The sequence below is a fragment of the Chinchilla lanigera genome, unplaced genomic scaffold, assembly GCF_000276665.1.
Source record: "Chinchilla lanigera isolate Chin_1 unplaced genomic scaffold, ChiLan1.0 scaffold00014, whole genome shotgun sequence".
In the NCBI taxonomy this organism is placed as follows: Eukaryota; Metazoa; Chordata; class Mammalia; order Rodentia; family Chinchillidae; genus Chinchilla; species Chinchilla lanigera.
The window spans coordinates 31,398,199-31,410,211 of record NW_004955415.1 but is presented as its reverse complement, the minus strand read 5'-3'; the positions used below and the strand labels follow the sequence as shown (position 1 = coordinate 31,410,211).

General features: G+C 55.0%; 1 protein-coding gene across 5 annotated transcripts in view; it reads left to right on the top strand.

The window, feature by feature from the left end:
• Ninl (ninein-like) overlaps positions 1-12,013 on the top strand; it is a 70,507-nt gene that overhangs the window by 30,772 nt on the left and 27,722 nt on the right. For all 5 annotated transcript variants that reach the window (XM_005380997.2, XM_005381000.2, XM_005380999.2 and 2 more), the window contains exons 3-8: positions 2,291-2,387; positions 5,410-5,582; positions 7,395-7,461; positions 8,103-8,281; positions 8,894-9,043; positions 11,828-12,010. In XM_005380997.2, coding sequence (XP_005381054.1) covers positions 2,291-2,387; positions 5,410-5,582; positions 7,395-7,461; positions 8,103-8,281; positions 8,894-9,043; positions 11,828-12,010 — 849 coding nt within the window. The remainder of the gene's footprint in view (positions 1-2,290; positions 2,388-5,409; positions 5,583-7,394; positions 7,462-8,102; positions 8,282-8,893; positions 9,044-11,827; positions 12,011-12,013) is intronic.

The window sequence follows — 12,013 nt, the reverse complement described above, 5'->3', positions numbered from 1 at the left end:
GCGGCTTGGTGGATGGAAGAAACTGAGAGTTACTACCAAAGACACAGGAGAAACTGATCAGATCAAGTGCACTGCCCTTTCACTGTACAACTGTGTGCTCAGCAGGTGTTTTCTGAGCACTCGTGTGCTGTCCCCATCCCGCATCTGGGTGCTACGATACAGAAGGCAGGAACACATTTCCACCTTCATGTGTGCAAGGTCATTCATCTTGGCAGCAAAGACAAGAGCAGTCAATCACTATGGGATTGGTTAAGTAAATCTGGTAAATCCAAATGTTCAAATTTTACATAGCCTCCCAAAAGAATGGAGAGACTTACACTTTTTTAGTAGTGGCAAATCAGTAAACTCAAGTTGACTTCCACAGAGGCTACTAAAAAAGGTAAACAAAATAATAAAAACAAAAATCGCAAAAATAGGAAAACACACCAGAGAGAAATTACCAGTCCAAAGATGTGTGGTAGGCTGGGCATGGTGGTGCATGCCTGTAATCCCAGCACTCGGGAGGCTGAGGCAGGCAGTGCATTGTCAAGGTCCTGTTGTGTTGCATGATGGTGTCACTGTTCATTCATCCATTCTGTTCAAGTAAGCATAGTGTCACTCCTATTCTAGAAGCATGAATTATTATTATAAGCTATAAATTATGTTCTGCTGAAAAGATTATAGGTGAAATTAAAACATCTGAAACAATTAAAAGAGTTTGGCATCAGTATATGCAAGAAAAGGATGAAATTCCAAAGGATGCACTTTAAATAGAAAATTATCACAGAAGGTCAGAATTGCAAAAAGAAATGAAGAACCTACTGGTTAATATGTGGGTAATTCTAAATGAACATTTACTATATAAAATAAAAGTGGGGGCTGAGAATTTAGCTCAGCGGCACAGTGCCTGCTCAGCAAGCGCAAGGTAGTGAGTTTGATTCCCGGTACCGGAAAAAATAAATAAATAAATAAAAGTGATATTTGTGGGGGTGCAAAAAAAAAGAGAATGCATTCTAAATGTTTAAAAATCAGGAGGGTAGCAAAGGGATTTAAAACATTACATAGGCTTTGTATTAAACAAGAGGGTAAAAGTATTGATTAGTAGTAAATTTGATAAGCTAAGGATATATGTTGTTTTTAGGAGAAGCAGAAAGAGAGTGAAAATAGACTATATACAACTTCTAAGTTAATAAAGAGTAAAGTGAAGTCCTAAAATATAATAAACCCAAAAAGAGAAAAGAAAAAAAATAAGGATGTTACATTGAAAGTAGAAAATAAAATAGTAAATTTAAATCCAAGTATATCGGTAATTACATTAAATGTAAACAGACCAAATACTTCAGTTAATTGATAAAGATCATCAGATTAGAAAAATGCAACTATCTCTACTGTTCATAAGAGGCAACGTACATCAGGATGTACAGAATTGAGCCTAAAAGTTGGATACGTCACATAAATACTAACCAAAAGAAAGCTGAGTGATTTCTGACATGAGAAAGTGGGACTTTAAGATTGAAAAGTGACTCAGGGAATTCTTAGGTCTGGCGTGTGGAGAAACCCCAAGGGGGATGTATGGATCGATGTTCAGAGCGTTTTGGTTTTGATAAGCATACCCTGGAGACAGGGCTGGGTTGGTTGTTGCCGTGGTGCTCAGCGAAGTGCTGTGCATCAGAGATGAATGAATTATGCCTGTGCACAGCCTCGTGGACAAGTTTCACAGAAGCAGTGTCGAGTCAAAAGGGCAAGACCTGAAAGAATGTATGCCTGTGATTCCCCCAAGGGAAAACTAAACCCTGTGTTTTAGGGATGCATGCAGGTTAGGTGCAGAAAAGCAAGGACGTTGTTATCATGTAACAGGAGAGAGGAACCTGGAAGCAGAGCTTTCGAGGAGCTGGCAGTGTTCTGTCTCTAGCGCTGATACTGTGAATATTTGCTTTATGGGTTTTAATGTTTACAGTTATCAGTTTCCCTTTTTCTGCAGTGTGTGTTTTCTTTTGTAAATTTTTCTCATTTTTAGAGACCGAGCCTCCCTGTGTTTCCCAGGCTGGCCTAGAACTCCTGGGCTCAAGTGTTTTTCCTGCCTCAATCTCCCCAGACTATCGGCCTGTACCTGTTTTTTTCTGATTATGTTGCGGGATCTGCTTTAGAAAAGTGTTTATTTGGTGGTGGGATATGGTTCGTTTTTACCTTTCTTTTCTGTTATAAACAGTCTTAAGTACATATTTGGAAAAGTGAGAAGAATGTTCTGAAAGGACCCCAGAGGTGGTGAGTGCTGGCATTCACACTGACCCCTCTGCTTAACCCTGCACAGGTCACCTTCGAGGAGTTTAAGGATGGGCTCGTGGCTGTGCTGTCCTCCAAGGCCGGTGGTGACCCCGGCAGGGAAGAAGCTGGTTCTTTGCAGTCAGGTGAGAGGAAGCCCTCCGTCAGCTGTGTCTCTGCCGCATTTGTCCGCCTTTTGGAGTAAAACCCTCAGTTCTAAACACTGAGTTCCCACCCTGCTTTCTGTCTCTACCAGGCTGTGTGCCCTTGGATCTTTGGTTTTTCCTCCCCTCATCTGCTTTCTGTAAGCAGTGTCTAAGGTGACATGCGGGCTCAGTGTGGGGCATGCGCCATGCCTGCTGCAGACACGTGGTGGTTGTGTGGGAAGAGGCACTCAGCCTCTGTAGCGGGCAGCTGGCCACCCACCCACAACCTCTGACACCTGTTTGTCACTGTGCTATGTGACCGGCTGAAATCTGTTCTAAGAAGGGGTGGGTGGGCCAGAGATGCGCTGGCCAGCGCGGCAGGCGGGGCCGGACACCTGGTCCCAGCCTCATGTGCCGGAGAGCGGTGGGCCTGGGGGGCACGCAGGAGGGTCTGTCTCGTGTGTTGGCCACCGGTGCCCCACAACCTGCTCTGTGGCCAGTGTGCAGGGAGATGGCAGTGCTGCCCTGGGGGACCCTGATCAGGAAGAGGGCCAGCTGCAGGTCAGGGACAGGGCCAGCCGTGGGGCCATAAGGTCAGGGTGAGGCTGGCCGGGATCCAGCCCCACTGAGGGTTGGGAGCGGCCCCAGCCATGGACCAGCACTGTTGGGAGGAGGGCTGGTGCTGAGGACACACACCGAGTGTCGTCTGGGCCCCAGCTGTAGGCTTTCTGTTTTATGTAGATCCTCGCAGCTCCTCGAAACCCAAAGTCCTATCATGTTGTCACCCTCGGTATTCGATGAGAAGCCGGAGGCTCGGGAGAAGAGATTTGTCCAGACCCCAGAGAGTGAGTGCTTGGAGGAGAGTGAGTGCTTGGAGGAGAGTGAGTGCTTGGAGGATTCAAGCCTGTTTTCCAGTTTAAAAGTCCTGGGCCCTGTGCACAGCTGTGCTGGCAGCCTGCTTGTCCCATGGGTGTTGGTGGCCCCTCCCTCCCTTCTCCCAGGTGGTAAGGACCTGGGGTTCGGGCTGTGGGGCCTGAGCCAGCCCTATGCATGTCACTTGCAGGACCCAGTGCTGACTTACACCTTTTGATCCAAGAAGTATGGTGGCCTTGGCCGAGGATGTCGTGCCAGGATGCTGCAGTCCTCTGTGCCATAAGCACTCTGAGCTCTGAGCTCTCCACCTGTGTGACATTCTCAGTTCTTCCAAAGAAGCAATCTCAGTTCAGACCTGTGCATTTCCCACAACCCAGTTTTGTCTTGTCTTGTCCTGTCCTGTCCTTCCCTCGCCTGCTTTTGGGTTAGAATTTCAGAGCTTTCCTCACCAGAGGGTCCTGGTCCCTCTGCAGCTCTAGGCGCCTGTTCCCTGCCTAAAGGATGGAACCAGTGCTGTGGGGCTGCAGCCAGAGAGACCCATTCAGATCCGGCCGCCCTCCATGCCCTGCAGGGCTGGGTCTAGCTCAGCATTCCCATCTCGCCCTGCTCACCCGCCTGCTCATCCCTGCACCTGTTCTCCGACCCTGTGCTGTGCCTTCAGCCCCTCTTCACCCCGCTGTCCGTGTGCCAAGGGCTCTGTGCTCAGGCCCTGCTTGCTGCTCAGGGCATGATGTCCTGCTCCTCCCGGGTTCCCATCTCCTTGTGGTGCTTCCAGAGGCCCACTGTGGTGATCAGAGAAACGGGCTTTGGATGGACAGGGCTGGGGCTCATGGTGTGATGTGTCCTGGATTCTGGAGAGCAGCCTTGCTTCCCATCACCCTCCTGTTGTTCAAGGCCATCACTGTTTGGACTCGGTGGCCTTTGGCATGGAGAAGGCACACAGGTGTGAGGGCTTTGGCCTGAAGGTGTGCTGTGGGCTGGGGTGAGCGGCTCTGGCTGAGGGCTTGCTGGAAAGATGCTCGGCTCAGGAGACTGAGGCACTGTCCAGCCAGAGGGAGGGGCCCTGTGGTTCTGAGGGGATGAAGCCCACCTTGGGCGTTGTTGCCGGGCTCTGACTCCTTGTCCCCAGGCTGGCGAGCCATGTGCACACTGTTCTCCAAGTGGCCCATACTGGGCAGGCCACTGCACTCCTGGGTGCTCGTCATTCCAGAGAATGCTCCCTGGCCGGGCATGAGGAGGGTGCTGGGTAGCACAGTACCTTGAGGTCAGCATAGACCAGCGGGCTGAGGAGAGGACGCAGACACTAGTGGCACCCCATTCCTGGTGTGCAAGTGTAGGATTTGGCCGCAGGCACGGCCATTAAGGCAGTACAGTACCTGGGTCCACTCTGGGGCAGGCCCTGTGCCGCAGGGTCATAAGCACCCTTGGGTCCCTCCAGCATGGCTTCCCACTTGCGTCACAGCTTCCAGTGCTCCTACAAAGATTTCATTTCCCTGCAGCACTTCACAGGCCTGAGCCCCAGGGAGGAAAGGTCTCCCAGCACGGCCGTACCTGGGCACGGGGAAGAGGGGCCGGGGCCCTCTCTCCAGCTGTCTTAGTCTGGTTGTGGATCTCTGAGGGGCCCTGTGTCCTCCCTACCATCGCCCCTCCCCGTGCACCTTGTAGATTTGTGCAAATGTGCCGGGTGGAGGCGGAGATAGAGTAGTGTGGATTCGTTGAATTCCCATATATCCCAAAACTAGTGTCCCTGCCTCCCTCCGACCTGCTGGCCCGGGTCCTCCAGGTCTCTCTTATCCTTGTGGTGAAGCCTGAGAAGTTCTCAAGTCTCTGGAGCTGCATGTCCTTGGATTACTGCAAGTCTTTCCTTTGCATAAAATGCTAGATGTTGTGCTTGTTTTTTCATTCCATAAACAGAAGCAAAAATATACTTGAAAAAATGTAAGCAACAGGTGGAGTTCAGTGCAGGGACTTTCCTGCTCTGCACCTCTTGAGCCCTCTGAGGCGCCTGGGGAAGCCTGGTACTGGTCCCTTGAGTTAACGCCCCCTAGTGCTACCCTGTGCACTGTGCATCTTCAGATGCTTCTGGGTGAGCCAGGCCAGGCCACTGAGCCCCGAGCACTTCACGGTCCTGCACCTGTTTTCCCTCCAGCTGCCTCCTGTGCTGTCCCACCAAAGTATGTGAGTGGCTCCAAGCGGTACGGCCGTCGGAGCCAGCCAGAGCGGAGGATCTCTGCCACCGAAGCCACATGCGGGCCAGAGCAGCAGGCCAGGGCTGGGCTGAAGAGCCAGCTGCGCCGCGCCGCGTCCCTGGAGAGTGTGGAGGTGGGTCGGTGTCTCGTCTCACCCCAGGGTGCCCGGGGCTGGGGAAGGAATGCTCCCCTCTGTCGCCGTGGCACATGGTCCCCAGACCTAGGGGGAGGGCAGCGGCATTCTGGGCAGCTGAAGTTGCCAACAGCCCGGGTTCGTGTTGGGGATGGCATTTCCCTGTAATCTTCTCAGTCTGATTGTCTTTGGGGGTGCTGGCACAGAGCACCCACTTTCAGAGCCTGGCAGTAGAGGGTTTGCACACAGATCCTCCCTGCCTGTCATTGCAAGCGGTTTTTACAGTGTCACGAGTGTGAACGTGATGTGCCAAGGACAGAAAGGGAAGGCGTCAGGGTAGGAATGTTCATGCCCCGTGCCCGTGGTCCCACCTGCCTCAAAGGCTTGGAAGATCCTGGGGCCCTGCAGGGTCAAGCCCAGGCCTCCCAGAGCCTTGGCATTGCTGCTTCTTGCCTGCGGAGCCTGTCCCGTGTCTGGGATGGCCAGGAGACCAGCCTGGGCCTCCTGCTCCCAAGTAAAGAGAGGTTTCCACGGGGCAGGTGTGCGGCACTGGAATGAACCATGACCTCTTAGACCTGTTTTCAGAGGGTCGCAGCGGCCCCTGGGTCCCACTGTCTGTGACAGGAACTCTGGGCACATTGGGAGCTTACCTTTCACGGGAGCCCTGCCCTGCACCGATGCATTTGTATCTTGAACTTTTGTTGAGGTGCAAAGAAAAAACAAACACATATTGAATATTAGGCTCTTCTTCAGGCGCCTCTTGCACCTGGGCAACCAGACCCATGGCCTTGCTTTTCATTTTCTTTGTGAGCTTGGGCCTCAGATACAGAGGTGGAGCGAGTGGCACCAGGGCTTGTACTCCATCTTCACTGCTGCTTGAGCCCGCTTTTCTTTTTTTTTTTTCTGTGTGTGTGTGTGTGGTACTGGGATTGCACACAAGAAGCACTAAGCTACATCTCCAGCTGTTTTTTATTTTGAGATTCCCACTAAGTTGCTGAGACTGGCCTTGAACCTGTGGTCCTCCTGCCTCAGCCTCCCAAGTAGCTGGAGTCATAGGCACACACTGCTGGTGCCAACCTTCAGTTGTCTTAGATCCCCAAAACGTGAGCACAGGGAAAGCTGCCTTCAGGATTGGCAGTCTCGTTGGCACATTAGAAAAATGAGGTCAAGTATCAGCAACTTGGGTTCTGACCCTTGAGAGTTAGTGCCAGCTTCCCAGGGGACCGGCTCGGCTCCCTAGCTGCTGGTTGCAGAATCAGTTACGGGGACACACAGCCCTTGGTCAGAAGCAGACTTTGGCTCTGGTCTGCCGATTCGGTCACGGAAATGTGAGGCTCTTGCCCAAGCTGTGGGTTTCTCAGTGGCCCTGCCCCTCTGAGGCCGTGGCTGCAAGTTTGCGAAGGACCCTGTGGTGTCAGCTGCCTGCACACTGTGGGGACTCAGGAAACCCCTTTAGCTCCGCCTGCTTGCTGACCTGATGTGGGTGGGGGGCTGTGCAGAAGGCAGAGCTATGCGGCCTCCTGCAGATGGAGCGGCACCGTGCCGTGGAGCCAGGTTCCCCTGCAGCTGGGACTCGGGCTTTGCCATGTCCTCGCTGAGCTGCTTGTGGCTGTGTTTATGTTGAGGAGCCTGAGCACAGGGGCCTGTCCGTCTGAGAGGATGTCGCAGCACTGTGGGCTGCTCAGTGAGGCCCCTGTGGGGGCTGTGCATCCTCCGCTGTCTGCATCCTGTCCAAATGTCCTGTTCTCTTTGTCCCTGCTGCTGCAGTTCCAGGGCACCACTGGGGGCTCACTTCTTCCCCTGTTTTTCTAGAGTCTCAAGTCTGACGAGGAAGCCGAGAGTCCTAGAGAACCTCAGGATGAGCTTTTCGAAGCCCAAGGTAACTCGTGGCCTCGTATGTGCTGTCCGCTGCCTCTGTCCCGGGCCTGGACACTCCAGGAGCTGGGCCTTGGGCAGGATGCAGCCCCACGGACAGTGTGCCTGGGGACTGTGGAGGCTGTCACTCAGTCCTCAGCCTCCTGATGCTGAGGGAGAGGCCTCTGACCACGGCTGCAGTGTGGTCTGGGCATTCCCACATGGCCCCATGGCAAGCATGGCTGGGTTCTCAGCTCTGCGCCTCCTGCCACACTGGGCCAGGGCACAGCCTCCCGGGGGCGAAGGAGCCACCTCGGCACCTGCCAGAGTCCTGCTGGTCCCCGGAGGGCAGGAGATGTGGCTCTGGTCCTCTGAGCCTTGTAAGGCCCAGAAAGGAGAGCTTGGCTGTTTATGGAGGGGACTGGGTGGAGGCCAGGTGCACAGAGTCAGCAGGATGAGGGGACACCATGGTACAGCGATGTCCCCGAAAGCAGGAACCATTCTTACAGCATTGCCTGCAGGGAGGGGCACAGGGGTTTAGGGGGAAGAGGACTTCTTTTTCGTGTTAATTGTCTTGCATTTGCCTGTCATGCTTTCATGATATGAAAAATACGAAGAGTCCTGGGTTTGACTGGAGAGACAGCCCAGTACCTGTGCTTGCTCCAGGGCAGCTGCAAACCTGGGGCTCTGAGGTCTTTGGGAACGCCCAGAAGTCCTCTGCCTCACCCGAGAGCCAGGTCCAGGGCATCTGGGAGCAGCTGGGGGTTGGCCGTCGTGGCCACCTGGATGAGCAGGAGCTGGCTGTGGTCTGCCGGAGCATCGGGCTCCGTGGACTCACGGAGGAGGTAAGGGCCCTGGGTCCGGCGCTGCACGAGGGCGCAGCTTCGTGCTGGTCTGCAAAAGTCCTTCACTCTGCAGGCACAGATTCAGTCCTGCTGCTTTCTGGCCTCAAAACCTTGGAGGGCTCCCTGCTCTTCTGGAGCTGATCTCCAGGCCCCTCTGTGACAGCCTGGCCCAGCCTTGCGGGCTTCCTGCCCACCCCGCAGCATGCTGGGCAGGCGTCATGCCTTCAGTCATAATCCTTCCTCTGCCTGGAGTGGACCCTGGCCTGCCCTGCACGGCCCAGCTCTATTCCAGCCAAAGAGGTGGCCCTGGGCCTGTGTGTTGTCCTGGGTGGCCGTGGAGACCAGGGGCCCACTACTTTTGCTGGACTGTGAGCTAGGGGCCAGCCATGCCCACTGCGTACCTCTCAGTGTCCAGCAGATTCCAGTCTCCACTGGACAATGTGCTGTCAGGAAGGCCAGGGGTGCCCAGTCATGGTGGGAGAGAAACCGAGGTGGGGGCCTCAGGAAAGCACCTGGTCAGTTCACGTTGGGCAGGGACAGGAGACAGCCCTGCAGGGTGCTAGAGCCTGGGTGGGGCCCCTCAGAGTCTGACAGGCAGCATCTTTGGTCCAGGAACTCAAAGACCTGTTCCACAAACTGGACCAGGACGGTGACGGCAGAGTGAGTCTCGCAGAGTTCCAGCTCGGCCTATGCCGGCACGAGCCCACGCTGCATCCGGAATCTACCTTAGTCAAGCCAAGCAGGCCCTGGTCCCATTGCCAGGTAAATGGGACGGTTATAAGTCAGACCCTCGCCATCCTTCCTGTGACTACAGTGCAGCGTCCTTGCGTGTCACCCCGTGAGCTGCACAGGGGCCACAGGCTGAGCGTGTGTGTGTGTGTGTGTGTGTGTGTGTGTGTGTGTGTTGGGTGACATGGACCTGCGCTGACCTGTGTGTTGTGGGGTGAGTCCCTTGCCGTCAGGCACCCAGCTGGGGTCTCTGGGGATCACCATGATGCGGTGATCCCCACAGCAGCTCCTCCGTGGCCTCTGGACGGTACATTTACCAAGGGTCTCAGTGGGAAGCCCCCTCCCAGGGGTGGCCGGTAGGGTGGCCTCAATCCCGTACTGGGTCCTGCGACCTGGCTCCTCTTGCTGGCTCACTGCTCGGGGAGGAGGGGGTCACTGCAGTGCTGGACTATGCAAGCGCTGCTCAGTGGCTGATGGCTGGGCAACAAGTCCTGGCGCCAGGACACGGGCCATCTGGGGGTGCTGAAGGGCTGTGCTGTGCCCGGTGGAGGCATCCAGCCTCAAGGTCATCACCTGCAGGTCAGCTGCTGCAGTCTATGCCTGAGGTCCTCGGTGTCTTGCCCTGCCTGGCTGGCCTGTGAGGACCCTGCTGCCCATGCTTAGCACCCACCTGACTTGCTGGAGCCACATCCTGCTCAGGCAGTGTGGCTCATGACAGCTACAGCAGCTCCTGGGCACCACGACCCTGGTCTGTCTTAGCCCACACTCAGCATACACATGCACCATGCACCGTGGTGTGTGCACACCACCTGTCCACGTACACAGCCTAGACACCTGCTGTATACACTGCATGTGTATTGGGTTAATAATATCGGTTAGTTATTGTGAGCTGATCCAGTCTGCAATCTCCCAAATGAGTGTATGGCAAAGGCTAAATAAAAAGAAGCAAACGGAATGATTTCAGGGCTCCAGGACCAGGACCTCTGGGTGGCCCTGGTATTTATTTGGTTATCAGAAGAAGGGAGGGGAGTACTCAAGAAGGGCGGAACCACTCGAGGGCTTCTCCAAGGAAGGTATTAAATGAATCCTTAGTGAAGATTAAGTTAATCCACCCAGGAGTGAGATGCCTGGAGCTATAGTCTTTTTCTAGTTTTGATCGCATCCAGGTGTCCTTGGCTGTGATCTTGTCTTATCCTTTGAGGTTTTCTGGCTTTATCCGCCATTACAGGTTTTAGTAGAGATTAGTGACTCACAGAGGTTCACTTACTGTGAGTACATCCCCCACTTCCAGACAAGAGGCCTAGGTTTGGATAGATTCACAAGTAAACATAAAAAGCCGATTGGTAGCCTGGTGTGGTGGCACATGCGTGTAATCCCAGCACTCGGGAGGCTGAGGCAGGAGAATCATTGCAAGTTTGAGGCCAGCCTGAACTGCATAGCGAGAACCGGTCTCAAAAAGACAAAATAAACCACCAAAAAACAACAACTTAAATTGGTTAATTTAAGTCCTGCTCAATGCTACTTCAGTGGTGTCCATCACATGTGGACATTGCTGCATGCACACACATGCACCATACCCGTGTACTGACTGTACACACACATACCGCGCTGCACCAAGTGTAAACACATCCACTCTACATGTTTCACTGTATGCGTGTTTACCCTACATGGACACTGCGGGGACACTCACCTCTATTGTCCATGTGCACCCACCACATGTGTACTGCATGCGCACATACACTGCATGCACACGTACACTGTGCACACTCACTGACGTCCACGTTGCACGTACACCTGCTGTTACACTCACCCACTGTCCATACTCTGCAAACAAGCACACCCATGTCTAGCACACTGCCACACCTGGATCCTTGCACACACCCTGTGACACAGGCTGGGAGGGACAGGGCCTGCTGGGGTCTGCAGAGCACCCAGGCCCTCCGAGGACAGCAACTCCACTGGGCAGCAGCTGGCTACTGGATGCTGGGGCCCCTGCTGGCCCTGCAGTACGCATGGCGCTGCCCTTCCCCAGGGCCGGCGGCGCGCCTCAGAGACCGTGTTGGAGAACAGGTGGACATGGCTGCCTGCTGGGCTCGTGGGGCAGGAGCTTTATGTCGGAGGAGGGACAACCAGGCAAGTGTCAGGCAACAGGTCACTGGGAAAATGGGAGGAGGAAAGTGACCTCAGAGCCAGACCCGTGTGAGCAGGGTGGCAGGGGGAGAGCAGGGGGAGAGCAGAAGCACCCGTAGTGCGGGACCCACTGCCACCCTGAGCCCGGCGGTCCCAGACGGCAGAGGTTTGTTGGGCAGGACCCGGTGGGGGCACAGTGCAGCAGGAGACCACTGTCACCGGACTGGGGCTGAGAGTTTGACTTGCCTTCTGGTGACGCCCACACGCAGCTCCTGGTGAGCAGGCTTCTGGAAGGGGGCCCTCTGCTTGGGCTCCTCGGCCATGGCTTTTCTCGGCCTGCCCTTTGCTGGCTTTGCATGCGGCTTCCTGAGTCTTCGTCCGCAGGACAAGTGCTCGCTCACCAGCTCAGGGCAGAGACACCAGACCATGCGTGGTCCTCCACCACGTGACACCTGCTGACCTGGGCTGAGGTCCAGCACACAGGCCCGAGGCTTCCGTGGATGGCACAGGAGCAGGTGCTGCGTCCCCTGGCAAAACCATGATGGTGCCCAGCCTCTCCTGTCCTCCAGGGAAGGCGCTGATAACAGCCCTGTGCACTGTTCCTGCGTGAGGCGCTGGTGAGAGGGCGGCTGCAGAGTCACGGATGCCATGTGCTCGGGTGACATGGACGCCGTGTCTCCTCCCCAGGGGCAGATCCCGGAGGAGAGCGGCTGCCACACGGCCACCACCACCTCCTCCTCCCTCGCATCCATGAGCTGCAGCCTGCACCTCTTCTCCAGCATCGATGATGGCAGTGGTTTCGCCCTTCCAGAGCAGGTCATCGCCACCTGGGCCCAGGAGGGCATCCACAGTGGCCGGGAGATCCTGCAGGTT